Here is a 21,977-nt window from a genome sequence, read left to right as displayed (position 1 = left end):
AATGCACAGAAAAAAAAATCCACATGCATCATTAACACATACGTCTGACATGAAAGGCAAGGATAAACTACTTTAATTTCTCTGTTCATTTACAAAATGTACAGACATGTTTAACAAAATCTTCACAAAATAAAAAGAGAGACATTAGCGTAGTGCTGAGATTGCGGAAACATCAGAAACACAGCTCGATACAGTCCTTTAGAGAAGAAAAGAACAGAAACAGACACAGAAACACACAGAACAACATTTAGCATATTATGTGTCATTGGAAACAACAGCAATACAGCAAGCAGCCGGTTGACATGCCAGTTTGCTTGACACACCGAAAGTTTGGAAGTGTAGGTAAGAGCATAGTTCATATACATTCTCTGATAGTGACTGCTACAGTGTATGAAGTGCAACAGAAAAGTCAATATATTTATCACAATTATGCAACCATTATAGAAGAGAATAGAATAGCCATCTGAGGTGGAATTGGTGGGTTTACCTACCAAGTATGGTAATAAAACAGTCTATTGACAAAAGTAACTAATGGAAGAATTTGATTATAGTAAACATGCATGCTTCCGCTATCATATTCAGTATGCATTGCCTAACATTGCCTATGGCTGCTACAGACAACTGAATCTATCCACCTAAGTGCATGCAACATCACTAATTCTCATTCTCTAAATCTAACATGCAACACCAAAATCTATCAAGTAGCTACCCTTTATCAAGACACTAGCCTACTATATCTACTGCTACATTGTTTTGCAAATGTTGCAGAAATGCTTTAAAGCTACCTTGGAATCATCTAAATGCAAAAAACTGAGTAAATAACCCCTTGCAAAGTAAGTGCCTGCAGTGAGTGAGATTTTAACTCTATTCTATTTACATTACAGTACAAATCATGTCACATGTCAGTACAAAATACATAAGTACAGAGATATGTACATGATAATATCAGCATGCATTGCCCTTCCAGGAAGGTTTTGTGTTTCTATGGCCTTATGGACAAAGGAACCAAGTCTTGAGAACAGGCTGATTTACTGTTGAGACATCACAACCAAAACATTCAAGGGATAGTTAACCCATTTTGAAAAATTATTTCACTTAATACTGCTATCTTCCTCTCATTGTTACTGAGTGCTGGATACTGACTGGATGCTCCAAATGCTAACTGTTAGCCCCCTGCCATTAAGGTGGACTTCCCCCCAGCTAATATTCTGAAAAATAACCACCTTAATCCACTCAAATTGTTAAATAAACAGAGTTTGAGTTTGAGGATGTGCAGCAGAATTTTGACAGCCCAAGATGGTGTAAAACATATTCCTTTTAAAAACTGATTTTTAAGTCGACTTTAAAGTCAGGAGGCTAACGGTTAGCATCTGTAGCATCCAGCCAGTATCCAGCATTCAGGACTGATGAGAGCAAGATAGCACCACTACTGTCCTACAGAACAGCTGGAGGAGGGAAGTGAAATAATATCCAATTTTTCATAATGGGTGAACCATCCCTTTGAAATTACTGAGACTTGCTGTAGTTTCACAGTCCAGCCTAAGAAATGCGAAATGAGCATGAACTCTGAAACAGACTTCCTGTTGTGGACATAAATAATGTGAAGATTATCCTCCTCAAACACAAATTGAATTACATGACAACTGGACGCAAATTGGATAGAGTGTTTGTCTCGTGAAAGAGTGAGCTAAAGGCATGTAAAGCAACTTTGGTTAAGGTTAGGTTTGGCTCATGTTCAGATAAACAAAAGGAAACCTCTGCCCGTCCTTTTCAGGCATTTATGCTCATTTCACAAAATCTCTTAAGACTTCACTGCTACTTCAGGTTAGCTCGAGTGAAACATTTGTGACAAGTCCCAAAGGAAATGAAATAACTATGTGTGTACATTTATCACCATATCAAGACAAATGGGACAGTATACATGGACTGCAATAGCACAAAGGAAAATGTTACACACAGGACACCATTAGAGAGCACTTCAGAGCCTCAGCTCACCTAAACCACACATGTCAACCACTTCATATCGCATTCCTCTATTTCTCTAAAATCATATTACCACTAACATCAAACATGGGGTGTCATTATGTACAATATGTCTCTCTATGTTCACCCTTCAACAATAATCTAATCAAATAAACTACATTTCCAACACCTAGAATCTATCATGCAAAAAATGAGGGTTGCAATAGCATGCGATTTCTCATTTGTAACAAAGTGGAACCTGTTAGAGTATGTAGTGTGTGCAGCTCACATACTAAACAATGTCCCGGTATTAAGACAGATACTGTAATAAGGTCAAATACCCACAGCACACACACACCAACCTTAACCCTATTAAAATACAACAACACAGTAATCAACAGGTTATTCATCAAAATAATAAGATTCAATTCAAATTCCTACAGTATATAAGGAAAGGCCTGCTCTCTCATGTCACTGCATTAGGCTTGGACCCAGTTCATGACCCCACACAGGTCAAAGGCAACACATCTCTCATTCAGCACTGTCCATACATCATGAGGTCAATGTGAATTAGTTTTTTGCCTTTGCATGGCCGTTTACATGCCAAAGCTTGCCAAACACTCAGTTTTGTGGTCATTTTAGTCAGAAAAAGGTTAATATAGGTCATTCTCAGTAGTGTTGCATTGCCAGTGCTTGTGGATAAGCTGGAATGTCTTTCATTTTGAAGCTTACAATGACTTGTTAAATGTCCCATGCGTCATTAGAAACCAAGGCAAGCAGTCAACAGTGGGTTTAATTAAGTTATAGTTACAAGTCATTTGTGCAAGTTGTGTAACCTACTGGAAATGCCTCATGCCAACCCAATTAACGTCACTGAGTGCAAACCAAACGAGGACACAGAGTTAAAGGACAAGGGAGGGAGACTCCTACGTCTTATTTTATTCTGTGATTATTTGGTCACCGCATTGACTGCATTCACTTAAAAAATCATAAAATAAAGCATTCTCTCATCAAAACATTAACTAATCCTACTAGAATCCGCTGAAAACTAAAACTTGTCTATGTACAAAAATATCCGTCTGAATCTTAAAGCACAATCTGAACTTTACCCAGACACAGTGAAATCAGTCGTCACAAACAATCTCTAACTGGAAATGATTTTTGCCTGACAAATACCTATATGCATTTATAAAACTGTAATTTTCTTCTGTAGATGTGCTTAATACCTCTGTAGTACTATAAACATACAAATACAGTGAAAGATCTGAGAGAGAATGTAGTATGGGTTAAAAATCACAGACATCACAACACTGGAATCTGTTCTGTAAAGGGCTAGGTAGTTAAAATATAGCTGACTGAATTCATTTTCTTCAATCTATCAGTTTTTTTTTCTTTCTTTTTTTTTTGTTTTTTGCTTTGACATCACTCAACCCATGCTACAAAATGAATTGTGTCTGTTGAACAAAGGTAACTGTAAGTTTGTTGGACATGGTTGCAGAGGAGTAAGCAGGACTGAAGGAGAGTTGTAGTGTATTAAGAATAAGGCTAAGCAAGCACGTACTATGGCATTTTAGGTAACTTTTATCTGCTACAGTTAGTTCTCTTAACAAACTGTTCTCCCCATCACGGGTGCAACTCAACGAGTGCAAAATATATTTAATTCAAAGAGGAAATATAAGGCAAAGCATTTAGTCAATAAGCTAATCCAGTAGTTTTCAGTCGTGCACCAAGTCTGCAGGTTTTCCTTTCAGCTAAATATTACAGCTGATGATTGTATTGGTTTAAGTGTGTGAATCAGTGAGCTGAACTGATTTAGTATTTGGTTGGAATAGAGAAGCAAAGTCTGACATAGATTTGTAGGTTATAAAGTTTCCATTTGGTCTGTAGTCCAAAATACCTGGAGAAAATATGAAGGGATTATGAAAGAGACCCTATGCTACATAGTGGCTAGCTGTACATTATGGTCCATGAAATAAAACGCATCAATTAATGCCAGCGCTTGCATCTTTCTATTGTATCTTTTTTGTGAGCAAAACTATAATCACTATTCAAAGCAACACTATGAAAATCTTAATTTGATTGTATAACAGTCAGGAGGAGACGAGAGAAATGAAGTCGCTTCTGACCTCCTCTTTGCTACTGTAGTCGACGTCACATGCATTAAAAAAAAATCTTTTAAAAAATTTTCACAATCACAATTCACAAGTTGGTGGTGGTGGATATATTTTAAAACATATATGATAACTAAACTATGTCACGGTTAATCACCCTTATTTTTGGCATTTTTGGAAGAAACCCTAATTTTCACAGGAATGTTGGGCTATACACACCAAATGTCAGAGATACTAACTTTTGGACAAGATGGCACAAAGTGACAACTGCGCGTATGAAAACCTGCAGACTGTTGGGTCACAATGGCACAAGGCTGAAAACCACAGAGATAACCAATCATCAATCAACTGAACGGCAAGGCTGACCCAAAAGATTGTGCAGAGCAAGAGCAAAGAGAGTCTTTGTGTGCAGCTTTGTATATTCAACCATCTTATTGCCTCTCCCTCCGGCGCTCAGTATCACTGATGTGTGTAGTGTGTGCATGAAAGTGCTGCTGCATGATGCCCTCCACTAAACAGGGGGATGCGAGGAACAGACGCCAGGACAGCGACGGCACAGAGCCATATGTGTGTATGAAGTGGCATTGGATGGGCGATAGCAATCCCAGAGTTCCCAGGGTCACTGTGAGGTCACTTCCCGTGTCGTCCTCAGGCCCTGATGAGGCTGGGGACAACCAGAACTACAATGGCTGCCATGGCAACTGCCGCCACCAGGTTCCAGCCCTCAGCATCACTCTCCTGAGAAAGACGGTATAATAATGTTAGTAAGAATACCACAGCTCTTCTCACACAGCATTCCTTAGCTCTAAGCTAACCTAAGACCCGGGCTGACTGCAGACCAGTGCTTAGGTTAGGTTAGCCTCGATTCACACTTGTACTCATTAACCCGGGTCTAACTGTTAGCCCTGGGTTAGCACAGGGCTCACACACTTTGTTTTAACCTTGATTCATGCTGCAGATCGTAGCCCTGGGTTACGGTGGAGATGTCCCACATTCTACATTCAAAGTGTGAAAAGACAGTCAGCTCAGGGCTAACAGAGGTCTTATCGTGTGTTCAGACCAAATGTGAAGCGAGTTTCTCACACGGCACAATTACATGCAAAGTCAATGCTAAAGCGCGAGTTTTGCATTTTCACATCATTCACATAATCACATGAGTTTAAATTTTTCAATTCCACCAAAAAATTTGCGGCCATATTCACACAAATCCGCGACGTGAAAATTCACTTTGTGTTTGGTGTGAACACGCCATTAGCCCAGTGTTAACGGGGGTCTTAGCCCAGGCTAAGTGAAGAGTAAGAAGTGCTCATATGGGGTTATATTTCAAAGGCAAAAGTTCACGTTCACTGGACCACAACACTGCATAAGCTACACGTGTGAACTAATGGCAACAACTCCACTGTGTTCATACATTAACCCTCCCACACAGACACACACACATACACACATAACTTCACTGCTGAGGAATTTGGTGAACCATTCATGTTTCACACTGTTATTTCATCAAAGCATTTCTGCGACTGTGATTTTTGCAGTGATGTCAACTTGGAAATACCCAGTAAAGTGAGAGCTTTGCTAAAGCTCACAGCCACCACACAGGCCCCATGACCAAATCGCCAACATGGAAACCTCACACACTCGTCAGCCTTGATCACATCAACTTCACTCACACCACCACCTGGAAAACACTGTGATCCCCAAACACCCCCAAACCAGTGATGTCTAACATATCCCAGGGTTTAGTTAGACGGCTGTCAGCCACCTATCAGCTTGAGGTTTGGGGAGGTGGGTATGACCCTGCCTTCCATTCAAAGAAATTCAGAAATTCTCAACTGGTAGTGTGTAATTACAACCTTTGTGCATGCCAGAGGTCTAGCTCAGAAAAACCACAGGATAAACATGGATGCCTGTGAGACTTCATTTGCATGAGGAACTGCTCCCCATGCAATAGCAAATGTTAACTCGCTTGGCAAACAGAGCTGGCTAGTTTGCACAGAATGTTAGCAACTGTAAGTGTTACTTTTTAAATTTCCGTGTGCTACCAAGTGTTTGGATGGATTTAAGGTGTGTTGTGTGATGTTAAACATGTTAAAAGTAATGCTGTGCATCCATCTAAAAATGGGCCCTCAGCTCTTTATAAACTAGTGTCTATTGGGCTTATGAGTGCCAAAGGTGTAATTGGACATACAGAATAAACATTAACATTAATACATAGTTACATGAATTCCAGAACATGTTTGGTATAGTAAAAATGATACATACATTTTCCATCATTCAGTGTTTTTTGGCAAGGAGAGGATACAACACTGAATGCATGCCTTACACAATTCCCAAACAATTATAAAATTCCTTGAATTGATTATATCAGTTGTTATATATTAGTCTTAACTGATACATTTGAACATTTGTTTAAGCTATAGGAATAAAGATGTCATCCAGGAGTTTTTGAAACGGATGAAAGATTTATAACCTTTAACAATTGCATTTGCATTGCATTTATATTGTTGGTAATAGGCTTTTTTTCTTTGAGTGTTTGTTTTGTATCGTGTAGTCTTTTTTGCGGAAAGCAATAAGTAATACTGTGTATTTGCAGTTGTCAGATAAGTGCATCCTGGAAATCTCAGGGTTAAGCAGTACTGACAGGCTTTCCTAGTTGGAACTGGGTCACTGCACTGTGTTTTACCTTGTAGGAAGTTGGAATTTCTGACTTTTAGACATCGCAACATGAGTTTCATGCCTCATCAGTCACATTCTACCCCAGTTGGCTGCATTTTGTAGAGGGAGTGAGTCAATCTAAGGCCAAGTCCTCTAAGTGTTTGGCTCGGCTGCAGGCTAGCTGGCCCCCACTGGCTACTGCTCTGCCTCTGGACCCTGACAGCGGTGAAAAAATCAGCACTGGGTCATCCATCTTGGCAAAAGCCACAATCTCTGCATAGTCCCAATGGAGATATTTATCCGGCCACTCATCACTGTCTTCCCCGGGACTAAGTGTAATGGACCCTTGAATAAAAGCAGTCTTTGCAGCTTGATGAGAACATATATGAGAAACAGACAAGCCAGTGTGAAACTCTCTTTTTTTTCTCTTCATTTTTACTTTTTATTCACGGCTATCAAATCACAAGTCCAGAGGCTGTTTATTCTTATTTCCCAGTCTTTATCCCAGAGGCTTAACTGAGGCATTCCTTACAGTGAAGTCACACTGTGCATGAAGATATATTTGGAAACTAGTATGAGTCAATGACTTGAGTTCACTGTCCACCTCAATTAGCGCGCAAGCTGTGCAGAGGAAAAAGCTGATGGCTTTAGCCAGAATTTTTTTTTTTTTTTTTTTTCATCGCAGTTTGCTCCAACATTTCTGCAACCCTCCACTGCCATTTTGGTTCCACCCCATTTGGCGCAAATGTCACTGAGGTGGGACTGTTTGCTTTTATGCCTTTGTTTGAGTGTTCATGTATGATGTGTGATGGTGACATCATTGTTGCTAAGAAGTTTTATAGTGACAGAGCTGCTCTAACCATGCTTAAATCAAAGGGTAGATATCAGGGGTCATCAACTACATTTGTTCAAGGGCCAGAATTTTTCCAAGCAAACACTGTTGGGGCCAGATTTTCAAGTAACAAAACTTGAGTTTTTTTTTTTTTTTTTTTTTAGGTCTAATTAGCCCTTTATTGTTTAACATTGTAACTTTCTTACAAAATTAATCCTATTTTATTAGTCTGTATTAGTGTGAACTAACTCCTAAAAAACATGGAAGATCCAGAATAATAACTAGAAACTTTACAAAATGCTAGTAGAGTGCAGACCCCCACCAAGGATGCAGTTTATTGAAAAGTTGAGGGCTCAAATCTGCAGAATGCAGTCCTGATTGGCAGGAAATATTAATCAACTTAAACCGGCTTTGATGCTGTTACGCAGTGTCCTGATTCGTGGAAAACGTCCCCATACTTGTGTGAAGATACGGCACAAGCTGCATTCCATTCTTTCAAAAGACAAGAAGACATTCAAAAGACAGGAATTCATATCAGCTTTACCTATCAGACTGCTGCCATTCAGTGCACACCCAGCCAATCAGACACAGCTTTGTGAGTGAGGTAGAGTCCTGCATCAGGTTGTGTGGCTACTGGTTAACTAGTAATAAGCTGACAGGTTGATTCAGAAAGTCTTTAGAACCGCCAGGTCCAACACACGTTTGGGATCGGTAAATCATTCCTAATAAAAATATTTCCATCTCAACTGTTTTTGGTGTTGAGTCAATATGAGAAGAAAAAAAACCTCTAGATATAAAGACATATAAAGAACATGTTTTTTTCCTCCTCGTATTTTCTGAATTCACTGATGTTCTGCAGGCCTGATGAGAAGCTTTAGCGGGATGGATTTTGCGTGTGGGTCGCCAGTTGGTAATCACTGTCCCATTAAACAAAACTTGATTCAGCACATATATCAGGGTTCCCGTGACTTTTCCATAAATTTCTAAATTGGAGTACTTTCCATGATCTAAAAATGCTCCTCCTTTCTGGTTTGCATACACTGTTTTTCTAAAGAGGTGAACAATCTGCTTTCCACCACGATTAGACTGAAAATTATCTAATGCAATGATTATGTGAACAAGATGATTACATTCTGCTACATTCCTGGATTCCCTGACGTCCCCAGAGAATTGATCCAATCACTTGATTTTCCTTTTCTAGAGTACACCCCTCCGAATACCATGATTCCGCAGAAATTCCATGACCTGTGGGAACCTTGATTTAGTCAGTAATTCCCATATGCACAAACAGCTTCATACAGGGAGTTAGTGTGGATACAACCCTATTCAGCCACTCTTGGATGTGATAAAAAGCAGAGTGTCTGGTAGAGAAAGAAGGGCTTGGCCATACCTGGTCCCCTCTAGGATGCCAGCTCCTCCCACCAGCACCAAATCAAGGCCACTATTACAATCATTCCTATGAAGGGGATGGAGAGAACAGGGGGCTCAGACGGAGGGGTGCAGTTCTGAGGAGAAGACAAAGGGAGTGTAGGGAGATGGAGAGAGGAGGGGTGTAAGAGAAAACAAAATAATAAAATCATAATAACCCAGTCAGAGAGCATGTGAGCGAGAAAGGCAGGCATGGAGTGCGCGAAAACAAATGATTCAACATCAGGGATGGGGAGAAAATAGATCCATCCATGGTTAAATCAAACATGAAACAAAGATAGGAAGAATAGAAAGAGAAAAGACAGATTGACATGAGGCAGGTAAGGCATCAAAAACCATCAAATTTGTAGTGAATTTGATATAATCCATTGCATTAGTTTCATGTGCAACAAAGATGATGGCGATTAGATTACAACAGAACATGACCATGGAAGGAAGGGAGGAAACAGAAAGAGCAAGCAATTAGAGAACTGCATCAAAGATGGTTAAAGACAAGATGGAGAGCTTTAAAAGCAGTTCATGACCGCTCCAGATCCATACTGAAAGTCACATCTTGTCATTTAAAGATCTCTGCCTACACTTTGAAGTGCTGCCTTTCCAATCGAATGCATCCCGAACGGCGGGAACCCCTGGGTGTTGTCGGCAGCACTGCAATGTGGGTTACAGGTTGTGGGTATTAGGTTGCGGTTTTTTAACCACAAGGTAAATTACTGCTATGGAGGACAAGGACAAAAGTGAATGACATGATAGAGAGTAGTGAGGCAGGGCCAACAGAATCCAAATCCTTTCGTTTGGATGTCTTTGTGATGTTCAGCCAAATAGATGGACCCTGCATGTCTCTAAGCATTGCTATGTTTCTTATCTTTTCAGTTGGACAATTTGGAATAAAGCTCTTGTTCAGCACTTTCTGTGGTAATGGCCTCAGCAAGGAAGAGGAAGCGCTAATTTGAGTAGAAACAGAACAGACAGATGACTGCTTGACGATAACAAAGTGCCCTGTTGCAACACATGTTGGGAAGAAGCCAGGCTCAGAACAGCTCACAACAAACGCTTAGTAACCGGCTACATCAACAGAGCCAAAAAATGTGGCTGTCACAACCGGTAAGCAAGACGACCAATGAGGCATCCAGAGAGTGCTTTGACCAAGCTGTTATTGACCCACATGCACACAGTACAGACAGACAGACTTCATGGTGGAGAGAAAATGGATTTGTAGTATATTGTCATTCAAGTAGCAGTGTATGTGTTAGTGGTGTATCATAGGACTATATGCATGTGAATATGTCCTTGCACTTACCTTGAAATTTTAGATTCCTTCCTAGGCCTACCTTGCCCCTTCACTATACGATTACTTGTTGACTCCTAAGCTGCTTTCCATTCAAAATGTTTTACTCCTTGCCCTACTTTCTGCCTCTCTGCCTGTAACTACCCGATACATACTCAGTGTTCTTGGTTGATGAACACTGAGGTGGATTTGATGTCATGTAATGCACCCCTAGCGGCCATATTGTAAGTTCTGAACAACAGCAGTTTCCACTGACACAAGGATCTATAGTGCATTTCTTTCTGAATGGCTCTTTTCTTGTTATTTTCTGATTTGAATGGGAAAGTAGATCCGGCTGATCGCATCTGTAGCAAACTTCTGCACAGTATAGTAACCTTGCACCAGAAAGAAACAGTCAGGTAGTGCTCTCACAAATAATTGTGATTACATAAAAAATGGGTACCAGGATTGGGTACCCAACACTTTACCAAAGTTTAATTTAGCTCTAAGCTGGTCTTTAAAACTTGGACAGTTTTACCTGCATGTTTCTCTCTTAAATGAAACTGGATCCACTGAATTCTGCTGCTCCTGTCAAACCCAGATATTATTTTACTAACAAAAAGCTAACACTGCGGTGTACATTAAATTCATAGCTGGCTGTTCTGTGACTGGCCTTGGCCGATAAATTAATGACTTGCTAGCTTGCTGTTCTAGTTTGCTGCTGAGCCAATAAAAATACGCAGTTAGCTAGATCCATTTCTTTTATTAATTCTCTTTTTGTTATCTTTACCTTTTGGTCTTTAGCTGTTATCTTTGTTCAAAGACAACAACAAAACTATTCAGGAGGAAACTAAGAGGAGAATCATTACAACTCCACTTGTGTGTGACAGCTCATCATGGGTGATAAACACTTTGCATTTTGTTTTTGAAACTACATCAATCTAGTTAAGGTTCCAAAGAATTTTTAGCTTTTTTTCTTACACAAACAACTGTGGAAATGTCATTAATTACTTTTATCCAATTATTAATTTGGAAGTCTTCAAAATTATGATAAATAAGAGAAAAATGATGGCTTTTTTGGTCCAATAATGTCAGTATTTGTTAATTAGCATGCTAACCATACCGTCTGGTCAGCTGGTCAGTCAAAAAACACAAACATATTGCTCAAGACTGATTTACATGTGCACCACTGTATGTACAATGAAAACCTTGTCAAAAAAAAAAAAAAAAAAGGATAATAAAAAAAAAGATACAAAGATAAGACCCAGACTGAACATACAGCAGACTGTGGAGCAGGAACCCACTGCTGGATCATGACCTTTGACCTCTCACCTGTGACTTCCTGCCCACCAGCCGCTCTAGCTCCGCCTTGCAGCTTTGCAGTTCTCTCTCCAGCGCCACTCTCTCCTGCTGGCTACTGTCATACAGCTGCTGTAGCTCTGCCAGCTCCCCCTTCAGTCCCTCACACTGATGTGGGAATTGACAGACAGAGTTGACAGAGAGAGATTATAGCTACACGTCCATCCAAATGTCAAGCAAAATTCATGTACACTTTTAAAATGTTGCAAAAATGGCCATATAACCACTATGGAGACTTAAACATGTCAGAAACAGCACAAATGAGTTTATTTTTTAAAGCACCTACCAATGGTCGTACATCCACAGTGGAAATGTAAACATCTTATAAACAACACAAACCATAATGTAACAATCATTATCATATAACCATGAGAAATATGGAAACGTGGGAGAAGAAACACATCTAACATCTCTGGAAATTATGGTAGACACATATTTTACAGATATTTTAGACATTTTAGGAGGTGCAAAGCCAGCTGTTGTGCAATGAAATTAAACTATTCATTGGTCCAATTTTGCCAAACCAACCTCGTTGTTTGTTTTTTTTTGTTTGTTTGTTTGTTTGTTTGTTTGTTTGTTTTGGCAAATGTACAAAAATGTTGGTGGTTGAAAGGTGAAAGTGAAAAAAAATATTACTAAGGAAATGTCATCAAATTTCACTGCTTCATTCAGCTTTTATCTGATACATCATGATTTGCAAAATTATGGTGATAGTAAGCTCCACATCAACTCATTTTTGAAAGTGAGGGGAGTTTTACCTCTCTCTGTACTTGCAGCGCCTTCTCTTCCGCTTGTCTGAGTTGAACCTTCAGGGAACTGAGCTCAGAGCCGATGCCGTCGCTGGAGACGTTTTTTTGGATGGAGCCATCAACCGGGTCCCTGCCCTGCTGCTCAGGCTGCGACTGGGACAGGGTGATGTAACCATAAGACTTTACCGGGTCGTCCTCCTCCGGCTCATCTTCATTCTCTGCCTCTGATTCCACTCTCACAGCCAGGTACACATCGTCGTCACAGCTGCTCCCCAAGAGGACACATTAGATCGCGAGCAAATGTTAAAAAAAAAAAAAAGACAATTTGAAAGATTGTGTGAATGCATGTGCACGCTTTGTTTTCTTTCTCTGGTGTTGTAACCCGCAGTGCAGCACTTAACTCATTACAGATTCACTCTCAGCATCATTTATTCAGGGAAAGGGACTGGGACGGAACAGGCCAGTTCAGCCATAACTCAAAGTGAGCAGGCTATTATTTGTCTCAGCTTTTTTTTTCAGCAACAACATCTCAAAGTAGTTAAGAAATAAATAATGAAATCATTGGGAGAGTGTGCAAATATAAATTTGTGAAAAAGGAGAATGAATTATGATGCATAATTATGGTGAGACTGTATTTGTGTAATTATTGTCCAACTACATGAAAAATTCATGTACATGGATGACAGCATTGTGCAATAATTAAAGACACAACAAAATTTGTAGTTCATGACAAAGCAGCAATATACCGTGTTCATGGCAGCCATTTAGACATGAATAGCAGGTAAACACAGGTGTTACTACTGACATTAATTAAGGTTCCTCTCCATTTCGCTCCAACAGAGTCAGGGCCCTGCTTATTGTTCATGCTGGCTCACAGGAAAGACTCTGCCACATGGAAATGGAATGGAACATTATTAACATCATTAGTAACACTAAAAAATGAGGAGTTTCAGTTTTCATTGAGGGATAATTTTACCAACATTGTGATTCATTGTAAAATCTGGAAATTGATGGTGAGAAAAAACTATGGCTATTAGTTGTGATGAGTGTGCAAAGTTTGTACTTCAGGTATGAAACAAAAATCCAAGACCTGGTGAAGATATCCGTCCGCAACCTTTGTCCAACAATGAATAGTGCACAAAGGCAGTGTGTGGAAATTCCAGGAAATTTCTGGTTGGAAGGCTGATTGATTGGCATGTAGCTCAACCACTCACCTGGCTTGTTGCTGCTGCAGCTGCTCTAGTTTGCTGCTCAGGTGTTTGTTGTCATTCGTCAGCGACTGACACTCATCTTTCAGTGAACGATATTCCTCCTTCAGCTGGTTCATATCACCTGTTCAGTCACACACATACACACACACACACACACACACACACACACACACACACACACACACACACACACACACACACGCACCCACAGATACACAGATATTATTGCTGGCAGGCATTCAACAAGTTTCTGGTATAAAGTGCTTCTCTTTTGCAGGTCTTTAAAGTAACATACTTCTATATAAAGGTCCATTTTGCTACTTTCTATCACCCACTGATATTACACAATAATGATTCAATCTATACCAAGTTCATGAAAGCTTTTACATTTGTAGTTCTAAACACATAAACAGAAGGAGAGCTAACCCTAACCCTAAGGACATGCTGGATACTGGCTGGATTCTCCAAATGCTAACCCCCAGCCACTGAGGTGGACTTCCCCCCAGCTAACATCCTTTAATAGAATCACCCCCATGGGCTTTTTAACTGGTGTGAACTCCAGAGAAGAAGAGCAGAGACATGTCCATCATGCAAAGCTAAAGTTAAAGGGAGCAGGACTCTGTCCAGTAAACAAGCTACATATGAGTCCATGTAGCCTGTGTTTACAAGCCCTGGTTCACTTGTGAACTAAAAATAAACCAAATACAAAAGTGCAACAAATTAACTTTTCCGCTCAGGCTCAGCCAGTAGAAAACAGAATAAGAGTAAGTAAGCTTGAGGGATCAGCTATGTGATCTATCAGATTCTTCTGCTGCTCATATTCACTATTTTTCCTTACAGGCATGGCTATTAATCTCATTATGCCACATGCAAAACAGGCCAGTTGTTTTTCAGTTTAATTAATGTCACATTCACATCGATGAGGTGGTGCTGCTACAAATGAGAGATACCGGGACTCCTGTAAATCTTTTAAAAGGTTGTGCCTGTGTTTTTCCTGAATGTAGGCTTTTCATTAACTCTGAGTACCTAATCGTAACATTAGCAAGGATGGATTTCATCCCAATTTTGCTTTTTAGACTGTGCTACTTATCAGCCTGGGAATTAAACCGTTCCATTAGTCTTGGGGAGTCTGGCTCACCTCTCCTCTCTTTCCAAGGGTTGCTGAGTGATGAGGGCCAGGTCTGAAATCAGAAGACCCATCACTCACTATGAAATAACTATTTCCAAATCATGCTTTCTCATACTAATTACAACACAGCTGACATATTGATATGAATGTATATCCTATAGAGATGGAAGGGCCTCCCTGGATGGCTCAGTGCGCTGGGATGCTGAAAATGCAAAACAGTTATAGAAATCAGCCCAGCTGTGATCATGTTCAAACATAAACAGTATTATGTTACTACCACCATTCATGACTGCATATAACAATCAAGCATGAATTTTATATAGTCATTTGGTCCTTTCATAACAACGTCAAGCTGTGATTTAATGTGTTCTGGCATGTTCTGTCTGTGGTCTACATGAAAATAGTGGGGATAATTTCAGACCTGGCAACTCTACAGCTACAAGATGAGTCCCAAATCTCTCATATATTCCAATTACATTCTCCTGCTAAGAAGCCTGAGTAGCCAAATAGTCCCATTTGACTAACTGTGCAAAGTGGAGAGTTTCTGCCAGAGCTGTACGTCAAGACCACCTTAGTCGAGTCAAAGTCCATTCCAACGCCAGGTGTAAAGTCAAAAGTCAAAACCAGGTCCAATGAGGGTCCAAAACAAGAGCAAAACCAGGGCAAATAGAGTGATAGTAAAGACTAAGAGCAAAACAGACAGAGGCATAACTGTGTACATTTCTTTCCAAATGATAAAGGAGTCTCTAGTGGATCACCACAGATGTAAAATGGTAGGAGCTTTGTAGTGTAGCCTTCAAAATCCAACCACTGTAATCAGAGGAGGCATTACATACTGCATGCAGGTATAATCCCTCAACACTCTTTGCAGTGTTCATTATTATCCCACGGGGAATAATTTGGTTTCAGCCAGATAAAAATATAAACACATCAAATAAGTATCTACAGTCCTGATAAAAACAGAACAGCAATACATCATTCCATCAGGGTAAGTGCAAAAAGCTATAGCACTAAAATAGCAACAATTTTCATCAGTTAGTAAAAGCTACTTTGTAGAACTAGCCTATCAGTAGCAACCACAACAGAACAGAAATCCATATCTTATCTTATCATATGTCTTAGTCTATGTCGCAGGCACCCTGAGACTGGTCAGGACAGTCCAGAATGTCATTGCCACCCTACGTTGTTACATGTTTGCTATAGTCTGAACATGCTGGGAAAACAGTGAAAACATGGATTTCAGCTTTACAATTCATTTCTTTCAAAGACATGACATTGCTTTTGTTTATTGGGATATGCAACAGATACAATAATTAGAATTAAAATGAGCAAAATCTGCAGTTTGATGAGCTGCCTAAAAGGCTAAAACAAAGTACTGCAACACCTAGTATACCATAGTGCATTTCACTTTAAAACAAGTGCCAAATTTCTGACTCAGTGACTCAGTGCTGCATCTGGAGGACATTACATTGTGTAATTTATAAGTCCCTACCTCATAAGCTCCCCCATTATCTTTCTGAAAAATATAAATTATGACACTAAAACACAAGATCTGCTTCTTAAAGCTGTACCTCAGATTTGGGCAAAACTGCACAAACAAAAAAAATTCCAAAGGTCTTGAAGTGTCTATTTCCTGTGCCAGATTTCCAATTTCTTGTTCCTCATATGTTTGCCACTGCTTGTAAATATATTTCCTGTTATGCTGTCTGATATAATCAGAAATAAATGTACCTGTGTGTGTCAGATATCCTGAAAACATTGTATAACACCGCAGGATGTTGTCTGTATTCACAGTGAGGACATGAGCTGGCCTGAATCAGCAGCTCTGAGGATTACACTTGGTTAGTACATGCATACAGGTCTCTCAAGAATGTAGTATGAGACTGAAACACTTTCTTTACAGATAAATTTGGAGTATGTCGCTGGGCCCTTAGAATGCTGCACCTACCTTTTGGGTAGCTAAATGTAAAGTAATACAAACAAAATCTAAATTTCCATGCTGATTTTTCTTGATTTAGTGGACATTTAATTACTTTACTAGACTCAGAAGGGCATTACTTGTGTATAAAAATCATTGGCAAGGTCAAGCCAACCAATTTAAGCTCTAAATTGTGAATATCCAACCAGCATATAGGTGCTGTTTTAGAAACCTCCTATAGGGGTGCTACAGTGCCTCATTTTGCTTGTCTTTGCCTTTGCTTAACTGGCACTATGTCAGGTTTTGTTCAGCACAAGAAATCAGACAAGCAACTTTTATGTTGCTATTCTACTGGACTCGGGATCAAATGGCATTTGCAACTACTGTGCATGGTGTGGTTTAGCCCATTTTGATGACATAGGGGATGTCACACTGAGAATCATTTTCATATACTGTTGAACCAGACTAAAGAGGAGCATGCATTTTGCATGTCCTGCTGTTTAGCTGCAGTCTGATACATCACCCTCAGTGTCAGTGTCTCTCCGCTGGCTCTTCATGCTGATCTCAGCCTTCAGCGTGGTGATCTCCAGCTCATATTCCTGGGCAGTGGCGTGCAGGCGTTGCAGCTCGGCCCGCAGGCGGCACAGCTCCTCCTGCAGGGAGGCAATGTCGTTCTCCCTCTCCGCCGCCGCCTCCTCAGCAGCCTGTTGCAACACCAACACCTCCTCCTGCGCCGAACGCAGCTCCTCCTGCACCTCCCCCAGTTCACTTTCCTTCTCCTCCTCCAGACTGTCCATCTCCTCCTGCACCGAACGAAGCTGGGCTGGAGGAGAGGAGAGGAGAGGAGAGGAGAGGAGAGGAGAGGAGAGGAGAGGAGAGGAGAGGAGAGGAGAGGAGAGAAACATCTCAGATCCAGACAAACTATGCATGATTTTTGCATTTACTTTTTTATTCAGTTCATTTCAGTTCAAGTACTGCTGATAATGTAGGAGTTCTACTGCTCCACCCGGCTCAAATGATTGTGTGAAGTGCTGGAGGATCCAAAAATTCAAGTAGAAATAAGGATATCCGCACACTTAGTCAGAGCAATTTTCACTTTGACATGAAATTTGCACTGACTAAGTGTGCGGATATCCTTATTTCTAGTTCAAGTATTACTGGAATGGTAAGACTTTTCTTATACTGCCAAAGCAATTACACAACAAAATATCTATCTATCTATCTATCTCTCTAGATAGATAGATAGACAGATAGATAAATATCGATCTAATGAGCATTTAAAGAACGCTAAGCATGCTGGGATTACCCCACAGGTCTAAAACAATATGAATGAACAAACACACACACACACACACACACACACACACACACACGCACACGTGAGGATAGACTGATGTGTTTCCATACTTTATAGGCCTTGGGTGGTCTGCTCTCTAAATACAGACACTAACACAGCGCCCTGCTCAGGTTTCTCCTCCAATTAAATTTAGATTCCAATTCCTGTCTGTAATAGTGGAAAAAGTTAGAACAAGTCCAACCTTGAAATTTCAGGAAATGAGCCCAATGTCTTACAATGCACCAAGAAAATTCATGTGAAAAAGTGATATTTATGTAGAACCTCTGCATGTGGAAAGTAAGAGTAAGAGTGTGGAAAGTGACAGCTGCTTCTCTCCCAGGGAAGGAAGTTTTGGATGGATTTGCAATAACTTCTCACTTTTTGATTTCACAGTATATCTCCCTAATGCAACAATCAACTACGTTTTGTAAGACAGAATGTAATGCATCACATTTGAACGCTTTGTTTTCACATTACTCCTTTCAAAAATACTTACTATTATTACACTCCTTTAATAACTTCAAGTCTCTTTAATTCCTAGTCCTCCCTCCCAGCTCCTATGATCTTTGATGAAAGGACACCATCAGCTCGAGTTCACTCACTCAGATATGAATCCATTTCTGGGGACGACAAATCCTTTCATCCTCACTACAAACAACAGAAAAGCACAAGGCTTTGGGCCATGGGAGGGATGTAATATCGTCTAGCTGCCTGTATTACAACACTGCTTGTGTTATGGCAGGGCAGTGAAGAGTTTAATACAGCTGTTTCTATTAGCTGCTCTAAGGAATGTCCTCTCCACTGCCATGAGGCTCCAAAGAGAGAGAGAGATAGAAAATGGCAGGTCATTAATCCATAAACATTATTCTGTGCAGCAACACTGATACATCAGGAGACATGGGGGGAATATAATCGCATTAAGCTCATTTGTCACAACCGGAGGTGCGCTAATGAAATAGTTTTGGCTGAGTTGTGTGTGTGTGTGTGTGTGTGTGTGTGTGTCTACCTTGCAGTCTCTGAATCTGCCTGGTGAAGCTCTCAGCCTGGTGGGCACTGGCCAGACGCTCTTCCTCCAGCAGCCCTGGGAGCACAGAGGATGGAATCAGGATGGAGTGCAGAGAGAATTAGGGTGCAATGACAGCTATATGTCATTTTCCTTGGTCTAACTCACAGTGGAAAAGTTGACTTTTTTGTATTTGGTTCATTTAAGTTCACATTGTCCAGTTACAAGCCAACAAGGGGCTTGTAAACAAAACAAAAGTCAGAGGCAGCTTGTTTTATGGGACAGAGTTTTGGTAACTTGTCATCCTGCCAGATTAGAGATTATGGCAGATTTACTGAGCACGTTTACTGTGACATGGAGCTGTTTGGGATTAAGAGTATATTTCTGAGAAACTCTGCACTAAAGTACGATAACATAAGATGAAACTTTAATTACTTCTACATGGAATCTGGGCACTTGTTGCAGCAACAACTGGTAATAAAATACAGCAAAGAAAAATAGTATAATAAGAAGAACATAAGTATACATACGGGGACATAAATACACTTACCTATTAGTTTCAGTTCTTGTGTCATCACATGAACAGGCACGCACAGAAAAGTATCTTGGCGTGCAGATGAGTTGTAAAAACTGTATACCTTCCAAACAGATATATTTTACAGATTTGGGTATGTGCATTACCAGCTGCTTAAATGGACACAATTTATTTGGACTTTCCAGTGTTGGTACAGAATGTAGTATCAACTTTGAATCACTTGAGATTCACAGTTGAGACGATGTAGATACTTCAGATTAAACTGTCCATTGGAAAAATTAAACTTAGCATCAATAGTTTATCAGTTGACTTTTATCTTCGCATCAACTTTGTATCAGTTAGGGTAAAGGTTAGGTTAGGAAACGATCACCTTGAGTCTTCACAGCTACCTCATCTCAGCGACTTAACAAGAAACTATGGTCAGAATTTTTCCAGCCTTATGGAATCACCCCCTCACCTTTGTCTTCACCAACTAGGGCCCTAATGGCACTCCTGGCTCCAGGAGGTCCTTAGAAAAATAGGGAATATTCTAATTTCACAATTATTTCATTGCCTAGAAGTTAGCCAAATGAAAGGATGTATAAGAATGACTATTAGGTTCAAAGGTTTCACATTCTTCAGTGTTAATCTGCAAAGCTATAGTATAGACACTTATGGAATAACTAAATCTTATCAGATGAGGATCCCTGATATTACATCTTATCAAATACATGGCCTGATGTGTATCACTTTGGGGGTCCTTGAAATCAAAGCATTTGAGAGCCACTGCCAAAGCTTTGTGTAACATCAGTTGTCACTATGGGGTTACTTGGTATGAAAGGCCTGGAGTAGAGCTCTTGTAAAGTACACCGACCTGTTCAGCTCTTCCCCTATCCCCCCATTGCTACCACCACAGGTCGGTGGCTCGGTGTGGAAAATTATTATATGATTAATATAACATATTACGAATAAGAAGGGAATGTCTTGAGCTGTTTGCACCCTGGGAGTGGTAACATTTGTACATCATCTGTACCTAAAGTTTATGTCTAGATTATTTTATTTAGACGGTCCGCATTTGGTTATGGTTCATCACAGTTTGATTGATACTAAGTTGCATATTAACATTAGACAGTCCAAATGAAAGACGATACAAAGGGCTTTTTTTACACTGCACTTGCTTAAGCTATGGGGTATCCTCAGGAGCTTTCTTACAGAGCCCAGAGCTCACTTATCCCGTCTTCACACAAGCACTCATTAACCCTGGGCTATGAGTTAGCCCTGGGTTAGTGATCCAAACTTGTACCATGAAGCCCTGGGCTAACGTCTATTCCATGAGCTCTGCAACTGGGTCTCAATTAATGTTGCTGCCACTGGCCCTGATTCACACTGGCTATAGTTGGCACTGGGTTTGGGGAAAGCTCTGGGGTTAACCCCAAAAAAGCCTGTGCTAATTCTGCTCTGAAGCAGGGTTAACTGACAACGGGCTAAGGATGGTGCTCGCTCACTTTAAAATGTGCAAGCATGAACATTTGCTTAGCAAAGAGCTGAAGAATTCAAGAACAGCCTCTAAGTTGATTGGAAGTTGTTAAATATCAAAGCAAAATAACTCTTTTAATTCATAATCAAACACTAACAAAGTAAAATATGCCAATATGAAAGAACAAGTACCCTTTTTGATTAATTGCAATTATTGGTGAGAGTACTATCAAGTCATTTCTTCCTGGCAAAAGGTTATTATCTGGACCTTTCCTGCAGACACTACCTGCCAGATCTTTCCAATTCAAATAGGGAAATAACAAGAAAACAGACGTTTAATTTCATCAAAAAATGGGCACTGGGACTTGTTTTTATAATGGTAAAGTCTTCTTGGTTTACATTTGTTTATGCACCAAAAGTGTTTGTTTTTGGGACTGGCTTTGCCTTCCTATGGAGGTGAATGGGGATTAATACAGTATTGTGGATCAGCAGCCCAGGGGTGCACAGAGCAACTTGCTGGACTGTCCAAATAAACTGCTGCCTTTACATTCTAACAAATACGAGGATGGAGGAACTATATGTATAGAGAATGTGATGCACTGAGGTCTGTTTTCACCACCCATATTTTAATCAGAGCATACCACTATTTGTGGATGGATGTGAAAATATTATGTCATACGCTCTCACATGGAGGAATGTGATATATAGAATAAGCAGGTGATGTGTGATGGTCCTCAGATTCTCAGGGTAGATAGCTGATCAGCACCCTGCTGATTCACTCCATTGTCTGAGAAACCAGACAGATATATATATATATATATATATATATATATATATACACACAGACACACAGTGGGACTGACCCTGTAGCTCCAGGAAGCTCTCCTCATGTCTCTGGGAAACCTCCCTGGTCTCCTCCAGCTCCAGCAGCAGCTGTAGCACCTGAGCCCTCAGCTCCTCCAGCTCTTCCTCTTCCTCTTCTTCTCCCCCTCCTCCTTTCCCGCTGTCATCCTCCTCCTCTTCCACCTTC

At 40.3% G+C, this 21,977-nt stretch overlaps 1 protein-coding gene across 1 annotated transcript; it reads right to left on the bottom strand.

The window, feature by feature from the left end:
* Window positions 1-1,168: 1,168 nt before the first annotated feature.
* LOC115355525 (sarcolemmal membrane-associated protein-like) lies at window positions 1,169-21,928 on the bottom strand. Its single transcript, XM_030046376.1, has 7 exons — window positions 21,811-21,928; window positions 18,961-19,035; window positions 17,142-17,441; window positions 13,575-13,692; window positions 12,370-12,625; window positions 11,585-11,719; window positions 1,169-4,811 (listed from the first exon to the last, which is right to left on the bottom strand). The coding sequence occupies exons 3-7, from the start codon at window positions 17,413-17,415 to the stop codon at window positions 4,722-4,724; spliced, it is 873 nt and encodes a 290-aa protein (XP_029902236.1). The 5' UTR covers window positions 17,416-17,441; window positions 18,961-19,035; window positions 21,811-21,928; the 3' UTR covers window positions 1,169-4,721.
* Between the last annotated feature and the right edge of the window lie 49 nt (window positions 21,929-21,977).

The sequence above is a fragment of the Myripristis murdjan genome, chromosome 23 (genome assembly GCF_902150065.1).
Source record: "Myripristis murdjan chromosome 23, fMyrMur1.1, whole genome shotgun sequence".
NCBI lineage: Eukaryota > Metazoa > Chordata > Actinopteri > Holocentriformes > Holocentridae > Myripristis > Myripristis murdjan.
Note: the sequence above shows the minus strand (reverse complement) of the source record. Positions and strands in the feature narration are given on the sequence as shown.

What these genes read in the sequence shown, in the direction of transcription:
- LOC115355525 (XM_030046376.1), bottom strand. Translation starts at nt 17,415, where the DNA reads ATGGACAGTCTGGAGGAGGAGAAGGAAAGTGAACTGGGGGAGGTGCAG. An exon ending in GAGAGACACTGACACTGAGG is followed by an intron (nt 13,693 to 17,141) that starts GTGATGTATCAG and finishes GTGACTGAACAG; the next exon opens with GTGATATGAACCAGCTGAAG. An exon ending in CTGCAGCAGCAACAAGCCAG is followed by an intron (nt 12,626 to 13,574) that starts GTGAGTGGTTGA and finishes CTTGGGGAGCAG; the next exon opens with CTGTGACGACGATGTGTACC.